The sequence below is a fragment of the Trachurus japonicus genome, chromosome 19 (assembly GCF_045865225.1).
Source record: "Trachurus japonicus isolate A0001 chromosome 19, Traja_1.0".
NCBI lineage: Eukaryota > Metazoa > Chordata > Actinopteri > Carangiformes > Carangidae > Trachurus > Trachurus japonicus.
Genome location: NC_140925.1, coordinates 7,251,551 through 7,275,681, shown reverse-complemented (window position 1 = coordinate 7,275,681; position 24,131 = coordinate 7,251,551). Strand labels below are relative to the sequence as shown.

Sequence of the window (24,131 nt, the reverse complement as noted above, 5' to 3'; positions counted from 1 at the left end):
TGCTGTTGTGGGTAGTTTCTAAGGTGAAATGTTTGAAAGGAGGTTCTCCAGTGGGTTTCTATTGCTCTTCCATAAAGATGGGGAAACCACAACAGCTGGAATTATAGCAGGAAAAGTTGATATCCTTGTGGCTCAGTTCAATATCCTCAGTCCTACACTACCCATAATGCAACATGACAATGTCTTTTCACTGAACCCTGCCTAGCCAAGTTAATCCCTGTGACTTTCAAACTCTGTAGCTTGAATTTCGTAACATAGGCTCTGGGTTGATTTGTAAATCATAACCAAAGCCAAGTTCCTCCCGCACCACAGACATTATACGACTGTTTTCACAGGCTGAGGTAGTTCTCCTCACTACAAGTAAACTGACTTTTATGAGTAAAATCAGAGTGCCTCCCTAACTCCGATCTTGTTAAATATTTTGTGTTCAATGATTTATGTTGGACAGAAAACTCTTGAAAAATAGATTTTTAGTTTCAATAACATTCTGAGTAAAATAAAAAATAAATAACAAAACTTACCAACTATGTCTAACATGAAAAAAAAATCCATTCAAGCTTTTCTATATCTTTAGTATAAAAAGCTCTAACATGTATAAATTATACGAAGTTGCATTTTACAGATCTATATGAGCTGCAATGAGACAGAACTATCAAAGTAATCATTAAAAATGATTGTAATTAGGGTTAGGGTTAGTTAACAGTCTAAAATATTCACTTTATAAAAGGAGAAACTGGAGAAAATAGTCAATGTTTGGTATTTCACCTTCATAAATAACTCGTTGATACATTTTCTGTCTATTTAAGTCAAAGTCAAACATATTTCCTCACACCTTTCTGCCTGCTTAGTCTAAAATTATGTCGACCTGTCACCACACTTTCAGCGTCTTCAGAACTCGGTGACACAACACGGTGCTAACACTCACTACTGGTATTACTATAGCACAAAAAATCAAGCTAAAAAAAAATCAATTGCCTGGAGGCAATAAGTGTGAACTTTCATACCCTAAGCCCAATTTCCTTGAAAGTGGAGGTCCTAAATCAAATCAAGCCGAGCCAATGCACCGTGGAATTATGCAAAAAACGACACAGCTATATAAAATGACAACTGGTAAGAAATACTGTCAAGGCTAGGAAACTTTAGAGCCTGTTTATCCGCTCCATGTTTTTATCTTCCCGGTGTTGTGATGATGCTACGAGTCGACTCTGCTTGTCTTTGTTTATAGTCGGGCCAAGGAGGGAGAAATACTGAGTGCACACAGGTGATGTAAACAAAGACGAAGAGCAGAAACTGGGCGCTCGATGGAAAGTTTACTAGTCTCGTCAATACAAGATTAAGTTCTACAAGGACTCTTTTGTTGCTGTGGTATTTTCATTGATAAGAGAAGGAGTCTGTTCCTGCTTGAACTTGAAACTAGTTTCCCTACCCTCCTGTGAGTAGTGCTACTAATAATATATATATATTTTAATATTATTTCTCTATTTATTATTGTGTCTATTTATGTACTATTTGCTTTTGCATGATTTACATCTTGTGCATGTCTGCAGTAAGAGTGAATGGAATAAATGGTAATTCAGGGTGGGTGGGCCTGGGATGGGACAGGTATGAGGGAATTGGAGTTAGTAACCTGTCATGGAATGAGTGTTGGTTATGATTGTTGAGCATTATTGTCTGTAATCTTGTGCAAAAATCAATAAAGAAAGTTTGGATAATCTTGATACTAGTGTCCCTACCTGTGCACAGCTCATCAGGCAGGACTTCAATATCTAAAAACCTACTGTATAGACTGAAAAACACTGAAGGAGCTTTCAAGTTTTTAAAAGTGAACGCTTGATGATATCATTAAAAGTTGGCCACCATTCCAGCACTTACATTCTGTCTTTGACGTATTGTGAAACTTGGGCTAAACAGACACTTTCCTCCCTCGAAGCGCTCAAATATTAGCAGCGTAGTGTGCTAAGAGCTTCTCCCACGTGAGAGTAGCATCTCGGGCTCGAGATGGATCTAATCACAGCCAGGAAATATTATGAGTCTCTCTCAGGCATCAAAAGAAATCTAAAAAATCACAAAAATTCAGATGCTGTTGGTAGGCGTCAGGGTTGTCTGCCAAAAGCACAAGTAACAGGGTGAAGAAATGTGTTATATGTTAAATTAAAATTGTTCAGAGGCATTAGCATGCTGCTTGCCTTTGATAATTCAGACTACAAGACTTATTAGCCGACGTTAACTCTCCATAGTATAGATGACTAATACACATCAGGGACTTGTTTCATGGAGATATCTACAGGGATAAACCACCCTTACAAAAACCAAGGATGATTAATTCATTCATTACCATGGTAATAATAAGTAACACTTGTTGATCAGTGACAAAAAGGATAAGAAGAACCATAATGAATGATAAATCTCAAGATGTTTTTCTTTGTGTCGTTCCAACATGTCAGTGTACCAGATCTTAGTTTAACATCTCTGTCACTCTTGTCAAGTGTTGCATTAATACAATTACTTTTTCAGTTTTTTTTTTTTTTTTTTTTACTGGTATTGTGAAACTTGTTAGCAAATTTTCACACTGCAGTGTCCTTGTGAGCATTGTCTATTTCTGTCAAGTTACTGCTGCAATGAAAAGAGCTGAGCAGCTTGAAGCAGTTACTTGGTCGACCACATATTTTAATTTAAAAAGTCTTGAAGCAAGTTTATTAAAAAAAGAAAGAAAGAAAGAAAGAAAAAAATCAAGAAATCCCCATTTCCCCCATTTTATATCCAGGCAGTGAAGGCAGCAGCCTGTCTGAGAGTTGTTTTATTTTATTTTTATTCTATTTCATTTTTTTTCTTGATGTCTTTTTAATTAAATGTAAAATGCATTAGTGCCCTGTTGCATGGTGATCTGTGCTTCAAATAAAACTGGTCGATTGATTCATGGAAGTAAATGAAGCCTTGAAAGTTAATGTAATTCCTACAGTTGTTGATGACTTACAAAGTTGTGATGTGCTGTCAGGATGATACTGTCTAGTGCAGGAAGTGGTGCGGTTTATCACAAGGGTGTGCAACAAAGCAGGATAGACTGGTGGGTCAGAGGTTCAGCCTATAGATATACCAACATGATGACCCATAACACACCTCCAGGTTATGTCTGATTAAACTCCCCCTGAAGAAAAGAAACTAGACAAGAGCTTCATGTGATGGACGAGCAGCACAGAGTTCAGACTTAAACTCCACATACAGTACTGTTGGTTTGTGGTGAACTGTGCAGAAAATGAAAGTAAAGCAGCATGCAAGTGTGGGAAAATTTGCAACAATGTTGGTTACTAACTTTCAAAACCATTTCCTTCAATGTTTTTTTTAAATTTTTTTTTTTAAAACTTGTTTATTTATTCGCTGCTTTAATTTTGTTTTTGATCTAAGCAACCAAGTCAAATACAACAACTCCAAACTAACTTTACTTCTACTCCCTCTTCTCTCATGTAGGTACTGGGCACTAAACCAAGAGCATAAATTGGTCACTTGGTTTGTTATTACAACATTAACAATAAAACAAAATGTGGATTTTAAACCTCTTAAGCCAAGACTACAGAGACGACCAGTCACTCCACAGCCTGATTTATTATGACAAGAGACTCTCAGACGGACAGGAGAGTAATCCTCCAGCTTCTACAGCCACACCATTTTTCTAAAATTTCAAAGTGCTTGAGATTTCTAAGTGGAGCAGCCTAAATGAAACACACAGTGAGTGGAGTGCTACATAGGAAATGTGTGAATCATCTTTTCGTAATATAGTGATAGTACAGTACAATATGTGCCAATGTTCAGTGACTGGAGAATTCTCCTTCAAAGACAAAGAGACATTAACAAAAAATTTGGTTTCCAACATGTCAGTCTGGTTACTTAATATACACCCACACTTCTTAGAGCTTAGCCGCAACATGAAAAATTACCACTTAAGGGAAAAATAAACGTATAAAGCTGGTCTGAGGAGCAGGAGGTGGAAGGTTGGCTTCTAATTGCTGGAGGGGAGAGAAACCATGTTAGAGTAAACAAAGTCTGATCGATGGTGGGGATTATATCAGAAAGAGCCTTTGGCCTTTGGCCAAGACGAGCAAACACACTGGTCTCTGTCTCTGCTACAGATGGAAAAAATAGCCAAGGCAAAAAGCTGGTGAGTTAAAAGCATTATATTTCACAGAGGGGGGAGCAGATAGAGCGTAGTACAATGCCAGATATGACATGTAGCCAACTATATCACGTCTTGGCTATTTGTATCAGACAGAAATGCCAGTAGATAAGAGAGCAGTGTTGTGAGTTTGATGGAAGGCTGTTCCGGCTGGGGGCTTAGCTTTAGGTCAGGCTATACTCCCACGGCGCTGCAGTGCTGTGTGTGAAACCTCTCCATCACCACACGCACAAGTTCAATGCTCTGTTAGCTGGTCACGGCCGGGAAGAAATGTATTCTGTATACTGCCGGCTTCAATGTGGCAACTGCAATTCACATAAGCCACTTAAGGAAATCTGTCGAGGGAGAGAAAAAGGTATAAAACTGAGAGGGGCTTACGAGTTATTGGAGCCTTTTAAACACGGAGGCTCCTCATCAGACAGGGTTTCCTTTTTTCACCCGGTCTTGTAAATGAGTTCACTCCGTTGCCTTTAAAACCCCCCGTAAAGGTATTAAATCTGAAAATAACATAATTCATTACCTCTGTCTGAAACATGTTTAACTTGAAGATGTAATACGAGCACAAAAAAAAGTGCTTTGGTCTCGGTTGCAAGGATTTAAAATAAAAAAAAAAGTAGGTATGTGCAAAATATAAGCTATTCTGTCTGGGATGTCACTCAGCACAAAAGGAATACTAATGACTTTTGAATCCATTTAGTGACTCACTTCAATTTGTGATTTATATTAATGGCCCGTGTATTGCTTTCTCCACATCCAACAGGGCTGTGTTCTGCTAAATTTCACCATCATATTCATGTCGATAAGCAGGTGACGACTTGGAGAAAGGACTGATTATATTTGCTAATCCCCAAAGAAATTAGGCGAGATTGATGAAAGCGTGCATATACTCCGCACAAAGCCTTGGGAGTCTCTAAAAGCTGTTACCATGGTGGTATCCCATTAGAATAACAAACATTTCCCCTGGATGTTTAACATCGCTTCCCAGTGAGCACAGCCCTCCCTAAACCTCCCCTCTCTCTCTCTCTCTTTCTCTCTCTGCCTCGCTCTCTCTCAAGCACCTGCCTTCACATTTTCCACTTCTAAAATTCCACCAGCCGCTTGGAAAAAAAAAAAAAAAAGGAGGGTGAAATATGAAATGCAGTTACGAGAAAACTTGAGTGCCAAAAAAAGGACTTTTCTTCAAACCCGTAATAACTTTCCATGGGAATAGGGAGAAACTTAAAAAGAATAACACTTCCCCTTGATTTTCTACTCCTACCACTTTTTTAAGCAGGCAGTGAATTTCCTGGAGTGATAAGGGCTTAGCCAATGTAATCCTCAGAGGACCCTTCTCTGGCATGCCAGGAATCAAGAAACCTTTCCCTCTCTTGAAAAAAAAAAAAAAAGTAGAAAAAGACAGAAAGAGGGAGGCAACAGTAGGTTTGGGAACAAGGAGGAGAGGCAGCCAGCATGCCATCTCCCACACATGCTGGCGAATGCAAATTAGCAATGTGTGGAAAGAGCAGCCGGACTCGCCTCAGCTGGAGATCAACAGAGGAATATTGATATGACAATGCAAGGGGCTTCCCTGACTCAGACAGCAGGGGCCACCAAGGATGCTCTAATTGGCCTCACGGAAGGAGGGAAGGAAGGAAGGAAGGAAGGAATGAAGGGTGTGTGTGTGTCGGAGGAGGGGGGGGGGGGCACCCATAAATGTTTCACACAGATTGATTCATTATCAGTTTGCTCGACAGGCTGGGTGGCCCTCGTAAAAGTGTACCATCTTGAACTAGTAGCATGTAAGTCACTGTCATCACGGCAGGACAGAATATATCATCCTGACCTTTCACTTGAGATATTGAAATGAGAGCCAGAAACATGACTTGCCACGCTGCAGGACTACTACTCTTGCATTTCAAAAACGTGGGAGTAGAAGGATAGTGCAATGATAGGTGACAGTGCAAGGGAAAACATTAATAATTTACGAATGTCTCCTCTGTCAGGATATGCCAAGCTATGATGTGCTGTCTTTTTTTTTCTTCCTCTCTCTCTCTCTCCTTACACCACATGTCAAAGCTGGCTGGCAGGTTTGAGGTATAAATATTCTCCTGATTAAGGATTGACTGCTTGTGCAACATAAAAGCTGTGACACTTGTATTATCATGCAAAATAGATAGAAAAGGTTAAACTAATAAATCCACTTACTGGCTCGTGTAACTTCTGGTTTACATTACAGGCCAATTAACGGCTTCTGTATCATTAAAAAAAAAAAAAAAAGCTTCCACACACTATCTACTGTAACAGTTTGCTACATGAGAGGTCATAAAATTTTACAGTCAAAACTCTCTGATGTGGTTATAACTGACATTTTTTCCCCCCTAAATGATAAATGTGCACAGATTATTCAATATCCCACAAAAACTAATCTGTCCGTTAAAAAGGAACTGCAGGCTTCACAGACACGCAGAGCTGCTGAAGATCACTGGCAGCCATTTAAGAGCCGTGAGAAAGGCAGTTGAGCATCTCAGCTTCTCGCTGGGTGGTTGGTTACATGTGGTTGACACATTTGCATCTTCAAAAGATGCACACAGACAAACTCAATATGTGTGAGAATGTCTGGGCGGCATGTGGAAAACCCCAGTCCTCCTTCTGAAGAGGTCCCCCCCCCTCCTCCTCTCTCAAAGACTATACAACGTCTCCAGTCCTTTATCTGTCAAGCAGTTGCTTCAACAGCGAGTTGTAAACAAGTTGCTTGGACTGGATGCACAGAAAACAGTTGCAGTACGCCGCGCGGCGCTGTCTGCTCTGCACCGCGCTGAAAAGGCGCTGCAGGAAACTACAAATCAGGAGCCATTACACAGCAACAAATATGACAGGAACAGTGCTGCACATTATTTGAGCTCCAAGACTCATTCACTCACTGTCTCTTCCAATGAGCATGAACAATGCAAGCAGAGTGTGCATTGTGCTGCAGAGCAGGAGACTGTTCCCCTGAATTGGGGGTAAATTACAAAAGAGGTCTTTGCAAATTAGACGTGATGGCTTCATAATACGTCTGAAGTGTCAGCTTCTCCAGAAATCTATCCCCAGGCTACACTCACGGATTGACGCTTTGAACTTCCAATTATTCCTGCCAAAACGCTGCAATCACCACGCTGTAAAACAATCATCCTAGCATTACTAAACGCACAAGATCAATGTTGACTCAGTTGTTGGCAACAGCAGAGTTACCAACTTCAAGTCTTCTTTCATAGCATGATGTAGATAATCTATATCTGCAAGGAACACAGCTTTCTGTCTTGGCATTAAACAGTCTTTCTCTTTTTTTTATTCTCCTTTCAAATGCAACTTCTGCACTGAGGTCCTGGAAGAAGATTAATATCTGTGAAGTGTTTGTAGTGGGTTTTTAATCCTGAGAGACCATTTGTTACAGAAGGAGGAAGAGGACCGCAGGGGAACAGCTGTATTTCAAGAGGATCCATCCAGAGCGGTGTTCCCTCCTGATATTCATTTGCTGAGGGAATAAAAGTGCTATCTCAGTTCCATATGATTACAGCACAGAGAAGGGGCTCATAAACAGGAACACAAAACCCTGGGCAGGAACTGGCTCGTGTGCAACTGCTGAGCGGTCCCATATTACAACATGACCTCTTAACTCCTGCATAATTCTGCTTGTAAAGAAATAAATTACCTTTGTAATTTGGGACACCTCCAAAAGGTGCTACGGGGCGCTGTTTGTCCACAATATGCTGAGCGACTGCGAGTAAAAAGAGAAACTAAACCCAGGCGGGATGACCGGGTCGAACACCTCAGTTGAACCGGAAAAAATGACCACAATGGTTGAATGGAGTGAGACTCTGAGAATAAAATGGACCCTGAGGGAGAAGCAGACAGAGAGAGAGGGAAAAAAATGCTTCCTGTAAACACAGACTGAGAGTTATTTACTCTCAAGGCTAAATATTAAAGTGTCTTCTCATCCTTAATTAAGTCTTGTTTATATTTCCCCATGACGGGTCAGTAATATACATAGGATGTCTAGTTGAGATGCATCAATACCGTCTCCTCAACTGCGCCTGCTACATAATTAATACACACACTGACATGACATGGATATGATATGACAAGAGTATCAGAGGCGAGGAGTTAGAAAAAGAGCCGAGTGAATGCATTTTTCATGAACTGCAGAGCTCCCCAGCCAAAGTTCTAGACATGATGTTTCAGTCTCGGAGACGAAAAGGGGCACGGAGGGCAGGAGAAGCAAATATGTGGCTGTATGAAAACAAACCTGGGATCTCATATGCAATCATTCTCATCCTGATACGTCCATATCTGTGATCACACATCCACAGGTCCTGAGGACATTGATCAGCCTCACGTCTCCCCTCTTACTGTAGGCTATCAGCTTGGGGAGCTGTTCAAAAAAAAAAAGAAAAAACTCCAAATGTGATACAACATCCTCTCATCTTTTTACTTCCCCTCATGTCTTAACATCTGATGGGATGTGGCGTTACTGCAGCTGCTGATACTTAATAAAAAGTGAAGGTTGGATTTCTTTAAGGGTAGCATTTTCCATTTCTTTCACCATTTCTCCTCAGATTGGTGAGGCTATAAATAGCCTCGATCTCAAGTTGTGTGGAATAAAAAAAATAAAAAACCACATAGGTGTAAAGAAGAATTCATTTTGCAGTGTATTTGGACAGGGCTTCTGCTGCTACTGCTGCTGCTGCTGCTGCTGCTCTGCCGCTGGGATTGGGGCCTTACAGGGGCCATTCCTCCTCATTCAGAGCCATTACCACCCCACTGTCACTGTCAGTCTGTCCCCTCACCCATCACAGAGCCCAGAGCAGCCCCACAGCCCGTCTCAAACCTCACAACTAAATCACATTCTACGCACAAACGGCCGGGGCCGTGCAGCATCTACTGTATAATCTAATCTGTCCATCTCCTGTGTCCCCACACACACACACACACTCACACAGAGCATGTAAGTCTCTGGAAAGGCAGACCAACATCCCAGCACCTCAATCATGAACATTTCCGCTGTGTGTGGTGAAACAAGAGTCGGTAATGCAAATCAGAAATCAGGATTTGCCTCTATAATTGGAGCTTTATCAGCTCATTAAGAAACAGGGAGGCATTGCTGAAATGAGCATGCAATATTCCCATTAAAACAGCCAAAGGGAAGAACACTTAGAACATATCAACACAAGTCCTTGGGAGAGAGAGGGAAGCAGCTGTGATTGATAAGGTTACTATCTTGTCAGTTAAAAAAAAAAAAAAAAAACACCTTGGGGAGGCGGCAATTTAGCAGAAAGAACAGAGCAAATGCTCTCAGGTGGCCCTGATGGCCACTTGTCTGGCCCTCAGTGTTATGAAGCCCAATACAAAATGGCACATCTTATTAAAACTTTGACAGATTTATTATTACAGTTGTTTAACCTCTTTATAATCAAATCATGTTAGGGGTTCAAGGGTACAAGGAGACTCTCACCCAGTGAATTACAATCATTTCAGCTTGATTTAAATGCTCACTGTGCGGCCGGATCAGGTTACCCCATGCTGGTGCATTTCCTGTTCTTTCAGTGTCAAGTGCACATGGGGTATACTGAAAAATACTATTAATCAGGCCGGTCCTGTATAAGAAAAGAAACACAATAGAAAAACACTCTTGACTGCTGTGTCAAACGGAAATGACAGGGTTTAAATTGCTATTTTACCCTCCTCTTGTCCACTGAAATAGTCAAACCTTTGTACGTAGGATGAATTGTACACGTAGCACTCATAGATCCGGCTGGCAGGATACAAATTTATCACTATTAAAGTGAGCGGCCAAAGCCACATTAATCCCACCGTCTCTGCGTGACAGACAGGCAAGGGACGTGCTGGCATATTGTGTTTCATGTACAGTAATTGCTGCAGCGCAAAGTGCTCAGAGGTGAAATCGCAGCATACAGTATGAAGATGAACGGAGCGTGTCATTGGGCCCTACAGTGAGGGCACTGTCATTAGCTAAAGGACGGTGATGATTGAGTAACACTTTCTTAGTGCTGCAGAGGAAAAACAACCGAACCCCTTCAGCAAAATCAATACAGTTTGAGCTGTCGGAATGCAAATAGCGACTATTCTGGCTGCATGACACGGGATGATGCGCCATTACTTATTCTGGCTCCATTCAATGTCATCATTAGCCTTTACAGTGTCAAATCCGCTCAATAAAGGGCATTATTTCCAAAACGATAAGCGCTGCATTAATCCTTTTATGCTGCTTTCAGTAGGATAGAGTCTCCAATAGCTAATATTAATGTGCTAGGTGTCAAGAGTGAGATGGCTAATCCCGATAACTCAGGATGTACAGTCAACTTTGCAGATGGCTATCTGCCCTGGACTAGCACTCCTAATAGGTGCAGGAACAGGATGTGCTCTTAAAGCTGCACTTCCCGAACATCGTCTTCAAAGAAAACGATAATTTTCAACGGGGCTTTCTGAAGTGAGAAGATAAGCCAGAGAACGGGGGAGGACAAAATAAAAATGATGCTTGCCTCAGAGAGGAAAAATTGCTTCCTGATATAGTCCTAGCTCCCTCTTTAAAGCTGACACCTAGAACATACAGTTTATCAATTATACATGAAGCCAGAATCCATCTTCTGTTGGCAGCTTGTTTGGATCCGGCCCGAGCCCTCTCAGTGGTGAAATGTGTCTGGGAGCCCCCATCCCTCCTGTCGCCTTTTTCCACTCACCGCCTGTCCTTAAATCAATCCCTTTTTAGGCCTGAATTTATTTTTCCTGTAACAAATCTGTCTTGGCAAATGATGTCACATAAGCGGAGAGAATGACAGCCTGATGTCTATGCGGGGAACATCAACCTTGCTCCAGCAGCCTCCTCCCAAGGTGAGTAATCATGCTGAGGAGCGGTGCAGTGTGTGGATGCCAGCCAGAGTCCAAACAAACCCAGAGTCTGTTGCTCAAGATAAACAAACCAATTAGGCGGAAGGCATGTTATTCCTCAGTTGGTGGGATATTTGCTAGATGGAAAATAATCAATGCATTCTTATTTCCACAGGGTTGAGCTGAAAAGTCCTGAGTAGAATAAAATCTAGGCGGAGAGGGAGAGTAAAATTATTCATTAGAAAAAAAATAAATAATGGGACTAAACTAGCTACTAGTCATGTAATTAATCCATGCAGGCTCAGTGGAGAGAGGAGAGCACAGAGGGGAAGATTCATCATAGCTTTTCGCCCCTCGCTCCCAGGGATACATGCCCTTCTTGTGTGGATGAGTCAGCTTACATCTTCTGACAATTGTGAGCCAAGGGCTTTGTCAAAAGGAACCGCAGTTATTGTTTTGATTGGTCCCCCCTCGTTATGTTGGGAGCGCAAAATGCTTTCAAATGTGATTGCGCCACAGCATCTGAAAGTAAGGCACGCACATATAGAACATCAAAAAGGAAGATGTCTGCTTTTTATTTACCAAGGACAATCCTTTGGCACTTTGACGCTCTCCCTGGCCTCCCCCTCCACACTGGAACAAGCAGCCCTATCAGTAATTGCAGGGAGCAGCCCCGTTGGCCAGCTGAAGCATTAGACAACTGGGCTCACGGTGCATGACATTCAAGCTGGCCAATAACGACGGACATGCTAATCAAAGTGGCTCTGGCCTCCCCATCACAGTGCGACTGGAGGACTTTGCCCGGTTAGGGCGGATGTGCAGCTGCTCTGGCTGCGTTTCCACTCTGCCCCTTCAGGGCCCGGGCACCAGGCTAACCGCTGGCACTACAGTTTGCATGCCGAGGAAAATAAAATAAAAAAAAAAAATGGCGGCAGCGGCTAACAACGCCACACATGAAAAATAAATCACAGCCAGCTTGTTAGCATGGCAGGGAGAGAGGGAAAGAGGAAGAGAGAGACAGAGAGAGGAAGGGGAGGGGAGAAAAAAAAGAACTGGGTTAAGAGATTTAATGTGCTGCTGAAAATCTGACACTTGCCAGAGGTCCAAATGTTCCACCAGAGCAACGGCAGCCCTGCTGGCTAAGTCTCCATAAAGCCTCCAAAGCTGCTTACAATATACACTTGAGAAACAATAGATAAGGTCAGAGTACTAGCCTATGTCTGTGAGTGGCACCATGTATGAAAAATAAACATTTTCCCACCACATATGCTAACCCCAGACATGTTAACTCAAACCCAGGGGGGAAAAAAAGACGTTTGCAACCGTATTACTGCTGCTGAAACACTGAATCCATTAATTGTTTACACAACTGTAATTAAATTCAATAAATTGACAAAATCTAATCTTCTGAGACGTTTATCAAGCAGAAATTGTTTTCTCTGGTTCCAAATGGGCTGCAGTGATTTCTCCACTTCATGTCATCACTAATTGAATATTTTGGGGCTTTGGACCACTGGCTGGGCAGGCAAAATAAATAATTTTGTATAAACTTGAGGGCTGAGAAGTATGACAATTTTACAATTTTTCCTGTATAGACAAAAAAAAAATACAAAAAATTAACTGAAATTGAAATTGATTGAGTATGTTTACCCACTGTAAATAAAGCTACAGTGGTGGTTAGCGTAGCATAAAGACTGGGGAACAGTGGTTAGTGTAGTGTTAAGACTGCCAAACCAGGAAAATACACAAGACAAACCAAAGATATGTTAGGGTTATAGCTAACATTAACATAACTTTTGCTTACCAGTTTAGAAAAATTATGAATTCGGCATCTTCATCCCCTTATCTGCAAAGTAGCTTTCTTGTCTCATGTCTTTTCCTACTAATGAAATTAGCATGCTTACCAGCTAGCCCTAGCTGGGTAAGGCTAATGCTGAGTCAATGCTGTGGCAGCCGGTTTGCTCTGAAGAAGTGGAGCTTCTCTGAGGGCGTATTATAACCTCTTGCCTTGAATACGTAACAATGGCTGAAACTCTTGGCGCGCGAGTGGTGAGTCAACAGCCAGTAATTGTAATGCTGGCTGTCTAAGCAATGGCAAAACTTAAAAATATCTCCTTTAAAATTAATTTTTGGACCAAATTTCCATCCCACATGTCATAATCTGACGTTAATAATAGAAACTACTGAACAGACTGGCAATCACAGAATACAAACATGACTAGGCTACTGCTGAAACACTACTGAGTATAAAAGTTGATGTCTAACTTAATGAAAATCTTGAGAATTCAAACTTGAAATGAATTATCAAATCGTTACAAAGTATTATATTATCCTCAGAAGTCATTAGTCTCCTTTTTAAAAGAGAGAGGGGAAATATTACTGGCACTTTACACTGGATCTGGGCCAAACTGGCAGAAGGAAGATATGCACAGGCTTATTACAGACCATAAACAAATTACAGGCAACATAAAAGGGAAAAAATGAAAGCTTGCAGAAGGAAACAATTCTCAAAGAACAGTGTCCAGCATCTGCCGCACAGAGATGCACATCTGCGGGGATTCTTTATAGGCCGCTTTCAGTCAGAAACTGTCAAGCTGACCCGACTGCTGCGGATGGTTTGTGGTGAGGAGAATATTCCAGCAATATTTATTCAGTCAAGGCTTTATGCTCCAGCATGATAATATAACAGCGTCTGACACTTAACTCTGCTCACTGTCTTTGCCCAGGAGAGACACTATCCTAAAGCGTCTGCGGTTCCATCATGTGAATCTTAATCAGATACTTAGCCAGTAGAGCAGGTTTTTACTCTCCCTGGTGAGAGTATCAACACATGGCCATCAGGCACAATTCACGGCCGCAAAGTGGCTATTTATTTTCTGCTCAGCATTACTTGACAAATAATTACTCAGTCTATTCAATTAAGCCGTGGAACTCACACAAATGGCCACAACGTCCCAGTGTAGGACCGAAACATTATTCCGCGTTTTACAACTTGGTCTCATGAATAAAAAGGCGTGCACACACACTGGGCGCTTTGATGCAGAGGCAGCGAGGGGGGGGGACAAGGTGATGGAAAGTAGAAATATCATTAAGTCTGAACTATTTCATCCCCTTTACAGCGAGGCAGAGGAAAACAGACTTGTTGCCGGTGGAGCAGATGCACACAGTAATCTGGGGTGAAAGGACATGGTGTTTTCCCTGCTGAAGAAGAAAAACTGTTTTTACAAGGTAACGTGGGTGTACAAGGACAAAGTCGCTGCATGCTGGTAGAGTAATATGGACTACAGCTTGGAGGCATGCCAGAGTCCAAAAAATGTGTGCCTCCCCCCCACCAAGAGGCAATTACTCAAGATACAGTAGATTAAAGCGGTTTTTGTTTTGTTTTTCCTCGTTGTTGTTCAAATTAGGATGCTGGAAATAAAAACGTCCCAAAATAAAACCAGTGCAGCCCTGCCAACTTCTAAGTAGTTCCACACATATTTCTAACAATAAATACAAAAAATTAAAAAAATAAATCGCACGAACACACAAATCCAAACAAAAATAGATGCCACTGAGTGTGATGAGAACTTAATAACAAAATGAGGTGAACTCTGACATCCGGGATCTTTCTCTACAACAACTTCAAACATATTTGCTTTTCTGGTGCTCACTGTGTTTATATTGTACTTAAACAAACAAATAAATGGACCAGTCGGGGGAAAGTAATTAAGTATATTTACCCAGGTGCTGTACAGTATAATTTTTGAAGTGCTCTGTAAATGTTTTGCATTTCAAAGTAAACTATTGCACTGTAAATATTACTTCACTACACTGATCTGACAGTTATTACCTCTTAACTTTGTGGATTATGATTTTACATAAAGCATATGCTCATTTATGACATATGGTAAATTGTTATGACCATAACAGTTTATAATGTAATTAAAGTTAATATCCATCCTGAACATCTGCATTGAAAATCATCAGTAATAATGACGCCTTTGTTAAAATACAGTGCATCTCTTTTTCTTATATGCACAAACACATTCAATCAGAATATTCAACAATCAACATAAATAATTTGATACGTGGTGACTTTAATCAAAAAGTAAATATATAGGGCTTTAACTTTTCATGGAGTGTTTTTGCAGTGCAGTATATCTACGTTGAGTTAATCTGAAGTCTTCCTCCGCCTCTGACATTAGGTAGTAAAACCAAATCGGGAGTGAGGGTAATTGTAAACAACCTAAATAAATCCTAGTCGAGTGAAAGCCACAGGATGTCTCTGCAGCCAGCGTCGTTTGGCCTCTCCACCCTAATTTACCACGCTCCGCCCACTCAGGCCTGCAGGGCTGTGGAGCTGGCTGATCCTCCAGAAGTGCCGGGCCAGCCCATACATCCCACTGGCACGGGACGCCCCGCCGAGAGCCAATCACCAAGCCCGCACTCCTGACAGCTCATTACCACTCAATTAGGCAGGTGCACCTCCACGCACAGCCTTCTGACAAATACAGCCCTCCCAGATGGATGTTTAACATTCGAGAGAATTATATAGTGACAGCAAACACTAAACGCCTCACCCTTATCACTTGATTGCCTCAAGATTGAAATCCTATAATTGGCCCAGGCCAGCGGGAGAAAAAAATAAATAAGCCAATAAATATGATGCAGTCGGCTTGTAATTGAACAATTATGAATTCATATTCATAAGATGCTTGCTGGCAATTACAAAATGCCATCTGATTAGGCACAATTTGAAATGACATTGTTCCATGCTAAAGACACTGTGGTGTCAGCCTAATAAAGAGAAGACACATCATAGCAGTTGCTCGCCCACCGACATGACCTCCAGAGATGGGAGACATGCTGACACAGTGGCTTGGCCGGTGACGGACGGGACTTGGCACCCATCGCTCTTTGTCCCCTAAACCTACTGCTCACACTCACTCAGACAGAAAAACGCCACCGCCACCAAAGGCTGACTTTCAGATTTTAACACCAGTGGGCACAGATTGTGCACATAACAAAACACAAGCAAGGCGAAAAAATGTTGATCCCTTGAGAACAGATTCTAATCAAGATGAAATGATTTACAAATCTATTTAATAGGGCTTGCCAGAAGTCAAACTTGGCATGTAAATGCGGTGGGGATTAAATTTCATCGGCAACCAAGACTGTAACTGATCGCCTGCAGACAAAGGGGGAGCCTGCCAGTTTTTTTTCACCCCCCCCTCTTCCTCTTCCCCCCCTCCCACTTCTCTTCCCTCCCTTTCCTCTTTTCTCTCCACTGCCTGCATTTTGCCTCGTGATCCCTCCCTGGCTATGTGGAAGGACAGGGGCAGTGCAGAGTGGTGCAGTACAGAGTGGAGAGAAAAGGGAGAGAAAAGACAGAAAAGAGAGAGGTGAGAAGGAGGGAGGAGATGGAGACAGAGGAAAGGAGGAACACTGACTGGAGATTTAAAAAAAAAAAAAGAAGAAAGCAGTGGTGAGCGGGAGAAGTAGAAGGAAAGAAAAGGGAAGGATAGAGGAGGAGAGGAGATGAGGCTCAAGGTCAGCGTGAGGACAGCGTGGTCCTCTGAGTTGGACAGAGACACAGCCGCAGTCACCTCTGTGCTAATCAGCCCTTCGGCTGGCTGATGAGGTGTCAGTTAGTTGTGTGTGTGTGTGTGTGTGTGTGTGTGTGTGTGTGTGTGTGTGTGTGTGGAAAACCTCTCCCTTTGCTTTTTTGGCTGCAAATTGCAGGGGCTGGTGGGGCGGAGTAACAATGTGTGTGTGTGTGTGTGTGTGTGTGCCACTCTGGGGTGTAAGCAAGCTGACGTGCTGCTTGTGGTGCCAGTATTGCGCTTTTTTTCTCTCCCCCCTTTGCTTTTGCCCTCCCCTTCGCCTCTTCTTTTTTTCTTGCATATTATGCTACAGTGACTGAGGCTGAACTCAGCTTTCCCCTGCAGCGAGGGCAAGAACACAACTGCCAATTAATGCTATATGCAGTGTGCCAGTGTTAACAGTGTGAGGCATTCTACTTCAACTTGCTGCGCTGTTTGAGGGAGAGAAAAAAAAAAAGGTGGGCTAGCTGTTTTCCTCAGGCGTGGCCGTAGCCTCTCGCTGGCTAACGGGGATTCGCGCCGTTAGCTCAGGGGCGTAAACGAAACAGCGTCCACAGCTGTGATCGGGTTTGTGACCTGACAGCACTGCAGCTTGTGTCTCGTTGGGTGAGTTTTGTGTATCAGGCCAGTTGGCAGAGGCGAGCGTCTCCTCCGTCTATCCTTGGGTTATTTCTGACCATCTGTGCCCAGTCATTAACAGGCCTTTTCACAGTCAATTGTCTTGTTTGTCTCCCTTCTTCTTTATTTCTGCTACTCCCTCCACCACGTGTGACCAGGAGATGGCCTGAGTGGTTCTCTTTTTTTCCCTTCTTCTTCCCTGGATGTAAATGGCATAAGTTAGGACAGGCCATTTTATTAGCCGGGGCTAAGGAGAGCTGTGGAGCCATAGGTTAATTCAAAGTGGCATCATGGAGGATGCATCAAGCAGTGGAGATCAAATTACAGGGCAAAGCGCTCTGTGTTAAGAAAAACAAGCCAGTGGTATGCTGCTGCAGAATGTGTGCGTGCATGCTGTGTGTGTTTAGCAGCAAGTGTATGTGTGTGTGTGTGTGTGTGTGAGTGTCTGAGAGGCTGTAGAAAGAGAGAGAGAGAGGGGGGGGGGGCAAAGGAGACAGCAAAAGGAGAGGGAGGAGGTGAAGTGAGAGGGGGGGGCATCCATAGAGGGCCAAGCGGGGGATGGGGATGGAAGGAAAGGGTGGGTGAGGGGGGTGAGGGGGGGTGAGGCTAACTGGGCCAGCACGCACACATCACCCCCACCAATTAGAGTCACTCATCTCCCCTCCACACAATACATCACCCTCCATTTCTGATGTTTACAATCGTTGGGGAAAGAAACTGTAAACATCACTGCAGCAGCGATGGCATTCAGGAAAAAAAAAGAAAAAAGCAAAAAGAGAGAAAGAGAGAGAGAGAGAGAGAGAGAGAGAGAGAGAGAGAGAGAGAGATATCGTCAGCCTGAAATGCGTTTAGCCATTCCTTCTTCCCCCTCACGCCTTTGTTATTGGTCTTTGTGCAATGATTTGCCTAAGGACCCAGATTTCCTAGCAACAGCCTGCCACCAAACATTTGGCAGGAGTTCAACATTCTCTCTCTTTGTGAGAAATGGCAGTGCTGCCTCCCTGCTCTGCGTCTGCCACCAGCCCTGCTGCTGCTGCCGCCGCCACACCGCCGCTGCTGCTGGATGAGCCAGACTGGCTGCAGGAGCCCTCTAATAATTCTGTTTTCATCCAATCACACCACATAGTAGCAGGCACCTTGAGAGCCTCTGCCAGGAATCATCAATCACCTCTTTAACACAAATGCTCCAACAAACACAGGCGCACGTGCGGGGGCAAAACAACATGCTAACATACACACATTTGCGCCTTTTTTTTTTTTTGGTAATTAAATTTACAGATTAGCATGTTACAAGGGGGCGCGTATACGGTGCGGCAGACGTTTAATGGAAACCAACAAAGCGCATTAATACAAGACAGAGGTTGGTACAGTACAGTGAGGGAGAGAGGGGGAGAAAATGTACAATCTGGCTGTAAATTGGGTAAATACATCTGAGTGCTCTCGACAAGGTTAATGGAGAGAGGAGGCCTTAGTGAACACCAGTCTAGACACGCCACACAGTATTAAGTGGGAATAGCTGTGGCAGTGTATCTGGCTAAGTACTTTAGAAGTGCGAATGGGACTCTAATAAAGCGAATGATCCCCCTGTTTTGACAAAGAGGCCCAGGAGGGACGCTGAACACCACGTTTGAGATTCCGAGCACTGACAAACACCCATTTGTGGCCCTTCTATCCCCCCTCAAATCCCACGGAAGCTTTTCCCTGCGCGCAAGACTGTCGGATGTGGGCAAAACCCAACTGCCAATTTGCAGAGGATGTGCCATGTTTGCTAATGTGAAGCAGAGGCTAAAAATGAGACCACACAAACTCTGGAGGATGGACTGACTGATCTGTTTTCTGGCAGGAGCACTGACAGCTTTTTTTTTTTTTTTTTTAATGTGTATTTCTGCAACTGGGCAGCTAATTATGAAAACCTCCATCACTATTGTACTACAATGCACTCATGTTCAGAGTGGGCCTGTGGGGGCAAAAAGGGGAGCATTGTGGAGCTCACTTGGGAGAAGATGCCAAGGAGTATGTTGATAGCCGGGGCTGTAAGGCTGATTTATGCCGATAATGAACTGCTTAAAGACGTGGAATGCAGCACGATTTCAGGGCTATCATTTTGACTCGAGATCAGAGAAATTGTTGATCTGCCGGAATTAAATATAATCCCAAAGAGTGAAACATGAGCATGGCAGGCCATCCTACTCCAGAAGCTGTAAGTGAAGACATTACCTCAGTGGTGCAGCTTGAGTGTGTGTGAACGTCTGAGCGCACATCTGTCCTCCTCAATCTGTGCATGTGTGTGGGTGTGTGGGTGTGTGGGTGTGTGTGTGTTTTGTCTGTAAGGGGAAGACTGTGTAGGAGCGGGTAAAGCCGAATGAACTTGCATAATCAATTTTCACACTTTCACAGCACCTGTTGGCTTGTCTTCACGTTAAAAAGGAATGAATGAATGCATTACATGTAGAACAATTTCACACTGTGCTGCAAATAGGGAGAATGGAGCTGTATTGTCTCAATAGGTAACGTAGCTCATTTCACTTGACAAAGGATGAATGGATATATTGACAATGCAGAAGGCGCGCTGAGGCATTTCCTGAATAAAGCCTCTTAACATTTTGTCCTCTTCTGGCAATGGAGTTGGGGAACAGTCATTTTGAATGGAGAGGGTCTCACTTACCGCAATATAATAGACCTTGGCTTTCTTCACCAGCTCCCAGTTGCTGTCCAAGTCCAGGTGTTTTTCCTTTTTGTAGCAGTTTGCCGCTGCCAGGTTAGCAACAAGGGACCTGCCGAGACAGACCCCATAAATCTTCTGCCTCGCTTATCATCCATCTTAATTTTGTCTCAAAAACATCCCTAAAAACACTCGGGCCCCAGACTTTCCTTTGTTCTTTCATGATATAAAAGGATGATAATAGTTTCTTAGAATCTCTGAACCAAGGTGAAATAAAGTCATCTGGATCTCTTCATTTTACTTCCCTTTAAAGGAATGGGTTATCACAAACACCAAAAAAAAGGAAAAAAAAGGGAAGGTTAAGAAGGAGGCCAACAACAACCTCCAAATTACTCATATTAGCACATCACCTGGTGTTTGCCAAGGTGGGAAAACAACAGAAATGCATTATTAAATGAACACTTGAGTCGAGTAGAGAGTGGTGGGAGCCGGAAAGTGAAGCAGGTGGCATTATCGTAACATAGCTCATTAGCCGGTCCTCGCTGTCTCTTTATGAACGGCCATCAAAATGAGTGCAACCATCATCGCTATTTAGGGGGTGACCATATGACAGGAGGGTGCCGCCACAGTAAGAGATCTGCTCTCGCTCGGCGGAGGAAAAGCTGCTCGCCGTGGTTAGTGTCAAGGAAAAAGAGTAACAGTGTGCTAAGTTGATCAGAGTGTGAGGACGGAGGCAACGCCGTGACAGCAGGATCGGCGCTGCACTTGACCTGGGTTGTAGTAATGGACTCAAAGGTTAGAACGAGCATGACAGACAAAATGTGTGTCATTACTGTGAGGAAGTGCAATAGACATCACAGCACTCTCAAATAACAGCTCAATCTAAACAGATACTACTAAGTTGAAGGGGTTGAACTTCAGAGCAGCGCATTCGTCATTCCCTCCAGGAATCTGCACCATCTGCAATACGATTTTGTTTATTCAGACTGAATAATAATAATCATATTTGCTAATTTTACTTAGAATAAGCTTTCTGCATAAAAATAGTATGAAGGTTAAATATAAACAACAAGTCTCCCTGATTAAACTTTCTGAAACGACTGTAAAAGAGACTTTGTTTCCCCCACAACAGCTCGTCTGCTGAGGCTGTGGATCCTCCAAATGAGATTTGCTGGTTGGCAATTCAATTAAAGTTAATAAAATTGGACTATTTCAAAACTAACATATAAAATTATTCATTTAGTTGGTGGTGCCGGTATGGTCAGAAGGTTAGACTCAAATCAGCTGGTACTTATTAAGAACTGGGACTAAATATTCTAAATGTTAGCTCATTTTATCTCTATATTAAATTGGTCACAAATTATAGCAAAGTCATGTTTACATATTTGGGACGATAAGCATCACGCTAAAACTCTAAGATCCCGAAGGACCTGACTTGGTACATAAGACATAAATAGAACGATTTACTAACGCCTTCATTGTGATTATTGAAAATACAGTATTTTCACATGTTGGAACTAAAAGGGTTTTAGATTCGAGTGGGAGTGCTAGATTTTTATTTTCTTTGAAGACTTGCTCTAATCAAAGCCCGGGGGCTGTGACACACTGGCTCCCAATCCTTCAAAGACATCACCCCTCCAATCTGGCCCTGCCGGCGACCTTTCTACCGGCCTCCTGAGCTGTCTGTTAAACACCTGTAAGAAATATTACAGAGCTCGTCTCCCTGAGCACGGCACCTGACCTTTTCAGGTGTCAGAGCCCACATCAAACAAGCCCACTAAGACCATTCAGCGGGGCCGGCTCCCGGGGCGGTCAGGGTCCAGCCGTTGACTGACTGACAACTCCGGTAGCAGCGGATGAAGGGCTGCAGAGGAGGGGAGTGTTTAGAGAAGGAGGTTATTGATCCACACCTGGTCTATCATGAACTGGAGCCCTCACTGTTAGTGATATTTGTGTGTGTATGTGTGTGTGTGTGTGTGTGTGTGTGTGTGTGTGTGTGTGTGTGTGTGTGTGTGTGTGTGTGTGTGTGTGTGTGTGCAGGGCTTTGACCTCTGCTGCCTCAGACGTGCCGATGATGATGCTAGCGTGAGAGTCGTCAGAGAGGCTAAAGCCCCGTTTTACAGGCGAGAAGGCTGACAGGTGAGAGCTGGGATAGCCCAGCCATCTCTAACACATTGCTACTGTCAGCGTATAGATGGATGACAACCCACTGGGGCGGCAGAGACTGAGTGGGAGCCTGGAAAAACACACTCAAGCTGCGCTTTTTCCTTTTGATGTGTGAGCCGAGCTATGATTCCCTGTTATGACTTCCAGCCCCGAGGAGTCAAACGCCTGCCTGAGGATGTACAAATGAACGGGAGTGACTCTTTCGAATCCGAGCTAGGGGGTCACTTCTTGGTCAGGGGTGACTAAAAGACGGCTAACCTATTGTCCCCGGTGATGCAGGCCGCGCAGGTACCAGTCGGCTCCACATTTTGCTCGTAGTAATGGGCGTCGACGTGGGCTTCTTCGGCCTTCTTCTTCAGGATCTCCCCGAAGTTGTCGGAACCGATGCACCCGAAGAAGGTCGCCACCTTGTGGGGTTCCTGGATCATCCACTAAGAAAGAGAAAATTAAAAGAAGAAAAAAAAAAACAGCAGTTACAGGAAGCTCAGTTGACAAAATATAAGTCTGTTTGAAGGGTCAAGTTCAGCTAAGGCAGATGGCACACAAACTGTAGCTTCACAGCAAACATACTGCTTGTGATATATGAGGGCTGCGAGCTGTCGTAAACAACCCAAGACCAATTCCACTCCACACAGAGCCACTATTCTCATCCAAGCTCTCCATCCTCCCTGTGTGCTAAAAACAGTCTCATCTCCTTATTTACACAAACCCAATAATTCAAGGCTCCATCCTACTTATGCAAACACACACTCTCTGCGTGTGAGAGAGTGTGTACCTGCTAGCACAGGACATTCCCCAAACTGCTCGTCTGCCATTTTTTTTATTTTTTTGGTCTCGACAGTCCTGATGTACTCAGTGACTTTTACCTGATGAGAGAGGGGGGCTGCTCAAATTCTACAGTGCTCAGGTTTAACCTCCAAAGATTTATTGACGTACAGTACGTGCTGCTGTTTGCTCATTTTATTGCAGCCTCCTGTTTTGTTGCTGACGGGGGCCCCTGGTGAATGAGATGTTGCTGCTTTCGGGGATGACCTGTATATGTGTGAAATTAATCATTTCACACGACCAAATAGCATCTCGGTAGGGGAAGAAAAATGCATTTTCATCACCCTTTTCCTGAGATGCTCTCCTCTGTTATTTTGTAACCCCCTCCACCCTCCCTCTGGTCTCCAGGTAACTAGTTCAAGATGGAAAAAATAAATAATAAAAAAAAAAAACGAAAAATAAAATTACCAAGGAAAAGATTCATTACTTTACACAAGGCTCAGGTGCATTTTCAGACCAAGGCTGACAATTTACAAACACAGCTGATGTTGGAGGGATTTGGAGATTCTACCTGGTAAAATAAATAAATAAATAAGAATGCAAATAATATTCATTTTGAATTTCAGCGCTTCTTGTATTTTATAATGAGATATTTTCCCATCATAACTTTTCATCAGTGCTATCCTCACATTGTGGGTTTTTCGTGACCAAAAAGTTCAGAACCCACAAGTATTCAGTTTGGAGACAGGAGATAAGTGATAAGTGCTTGTGTTTAGCTGCAGCTGCAACCAGTAAATGTTTGGCATTTGTTTTATCTCGGTAACAGTCGGTTGATTAATTGTGTCAACAGACTGATCAATTAATCGACCTTCCGGCGCTGGTGCCTGCAAAATGAACAGTAATAATGTCACATATGCCTGCTGTATGGTGGCCCGTGAGCAGGCCTAACCACGTGTCATCTTGAGTCATGGTTCAGTCATTCAGCCGCCGCCGCCGCCCCTCCCCACCTGGCTGAAATACATGGACACACACGCACGCGCAAATCCACAGCGAAAGCTGACAGAAGCGAGCTCTTCTTCCCTAACCTCTTGCTGCAGGCACCTCACACTTATCAAGGTCACTGGCTCGGGTACACGTCAAGTCCAATCTGATTTTCCCTTCGCAGTGATGAGCTCCGAATCCAAGGTTAGGAGCTGCGGGCTGTAAATAATGACAGCACGGCCCCTCCATTTGCAGGCCTCTCAGGTGGGAATACAGAGGGCCACTCAGGGGCCCCATGTCCCCCTGATGACAGCATGGTGAA

At 43.3% G+C, this 24,131-nt stretch overlaps 1 protein-coding gene across 2 annotated transcripts in view; it reads right to left on the bottom strand.

Moving 5' to 3' along the window:
* Nucleotides 1-24,131, bottom strand: part of adkb (adenosine kinase b) — a 108,769-nt gene that overhangs the window by 42,283 nt on the left and 42,355 nt on the right. For both annotated transcript variants that reach the window (XM_085762052.1, XM_085762053.1), the window contains exons 5-6: nucleotides 22,322-22,494; nucleotides 19,901-20,009 (exon numbers count right to left, since the gene is read on the bottom strand). In XM_085762052.1, coding sequence (XP_085618178.1) covers nucleotides 19,901-20,009; nucleotides 22,322-22,494 — 282 coding nt within the window. The remainder of the gene's footprint in view (nucleotides 1-19,900; nucleotides 20,010-22,321; nucleotides 22,495-24,131) is intronic.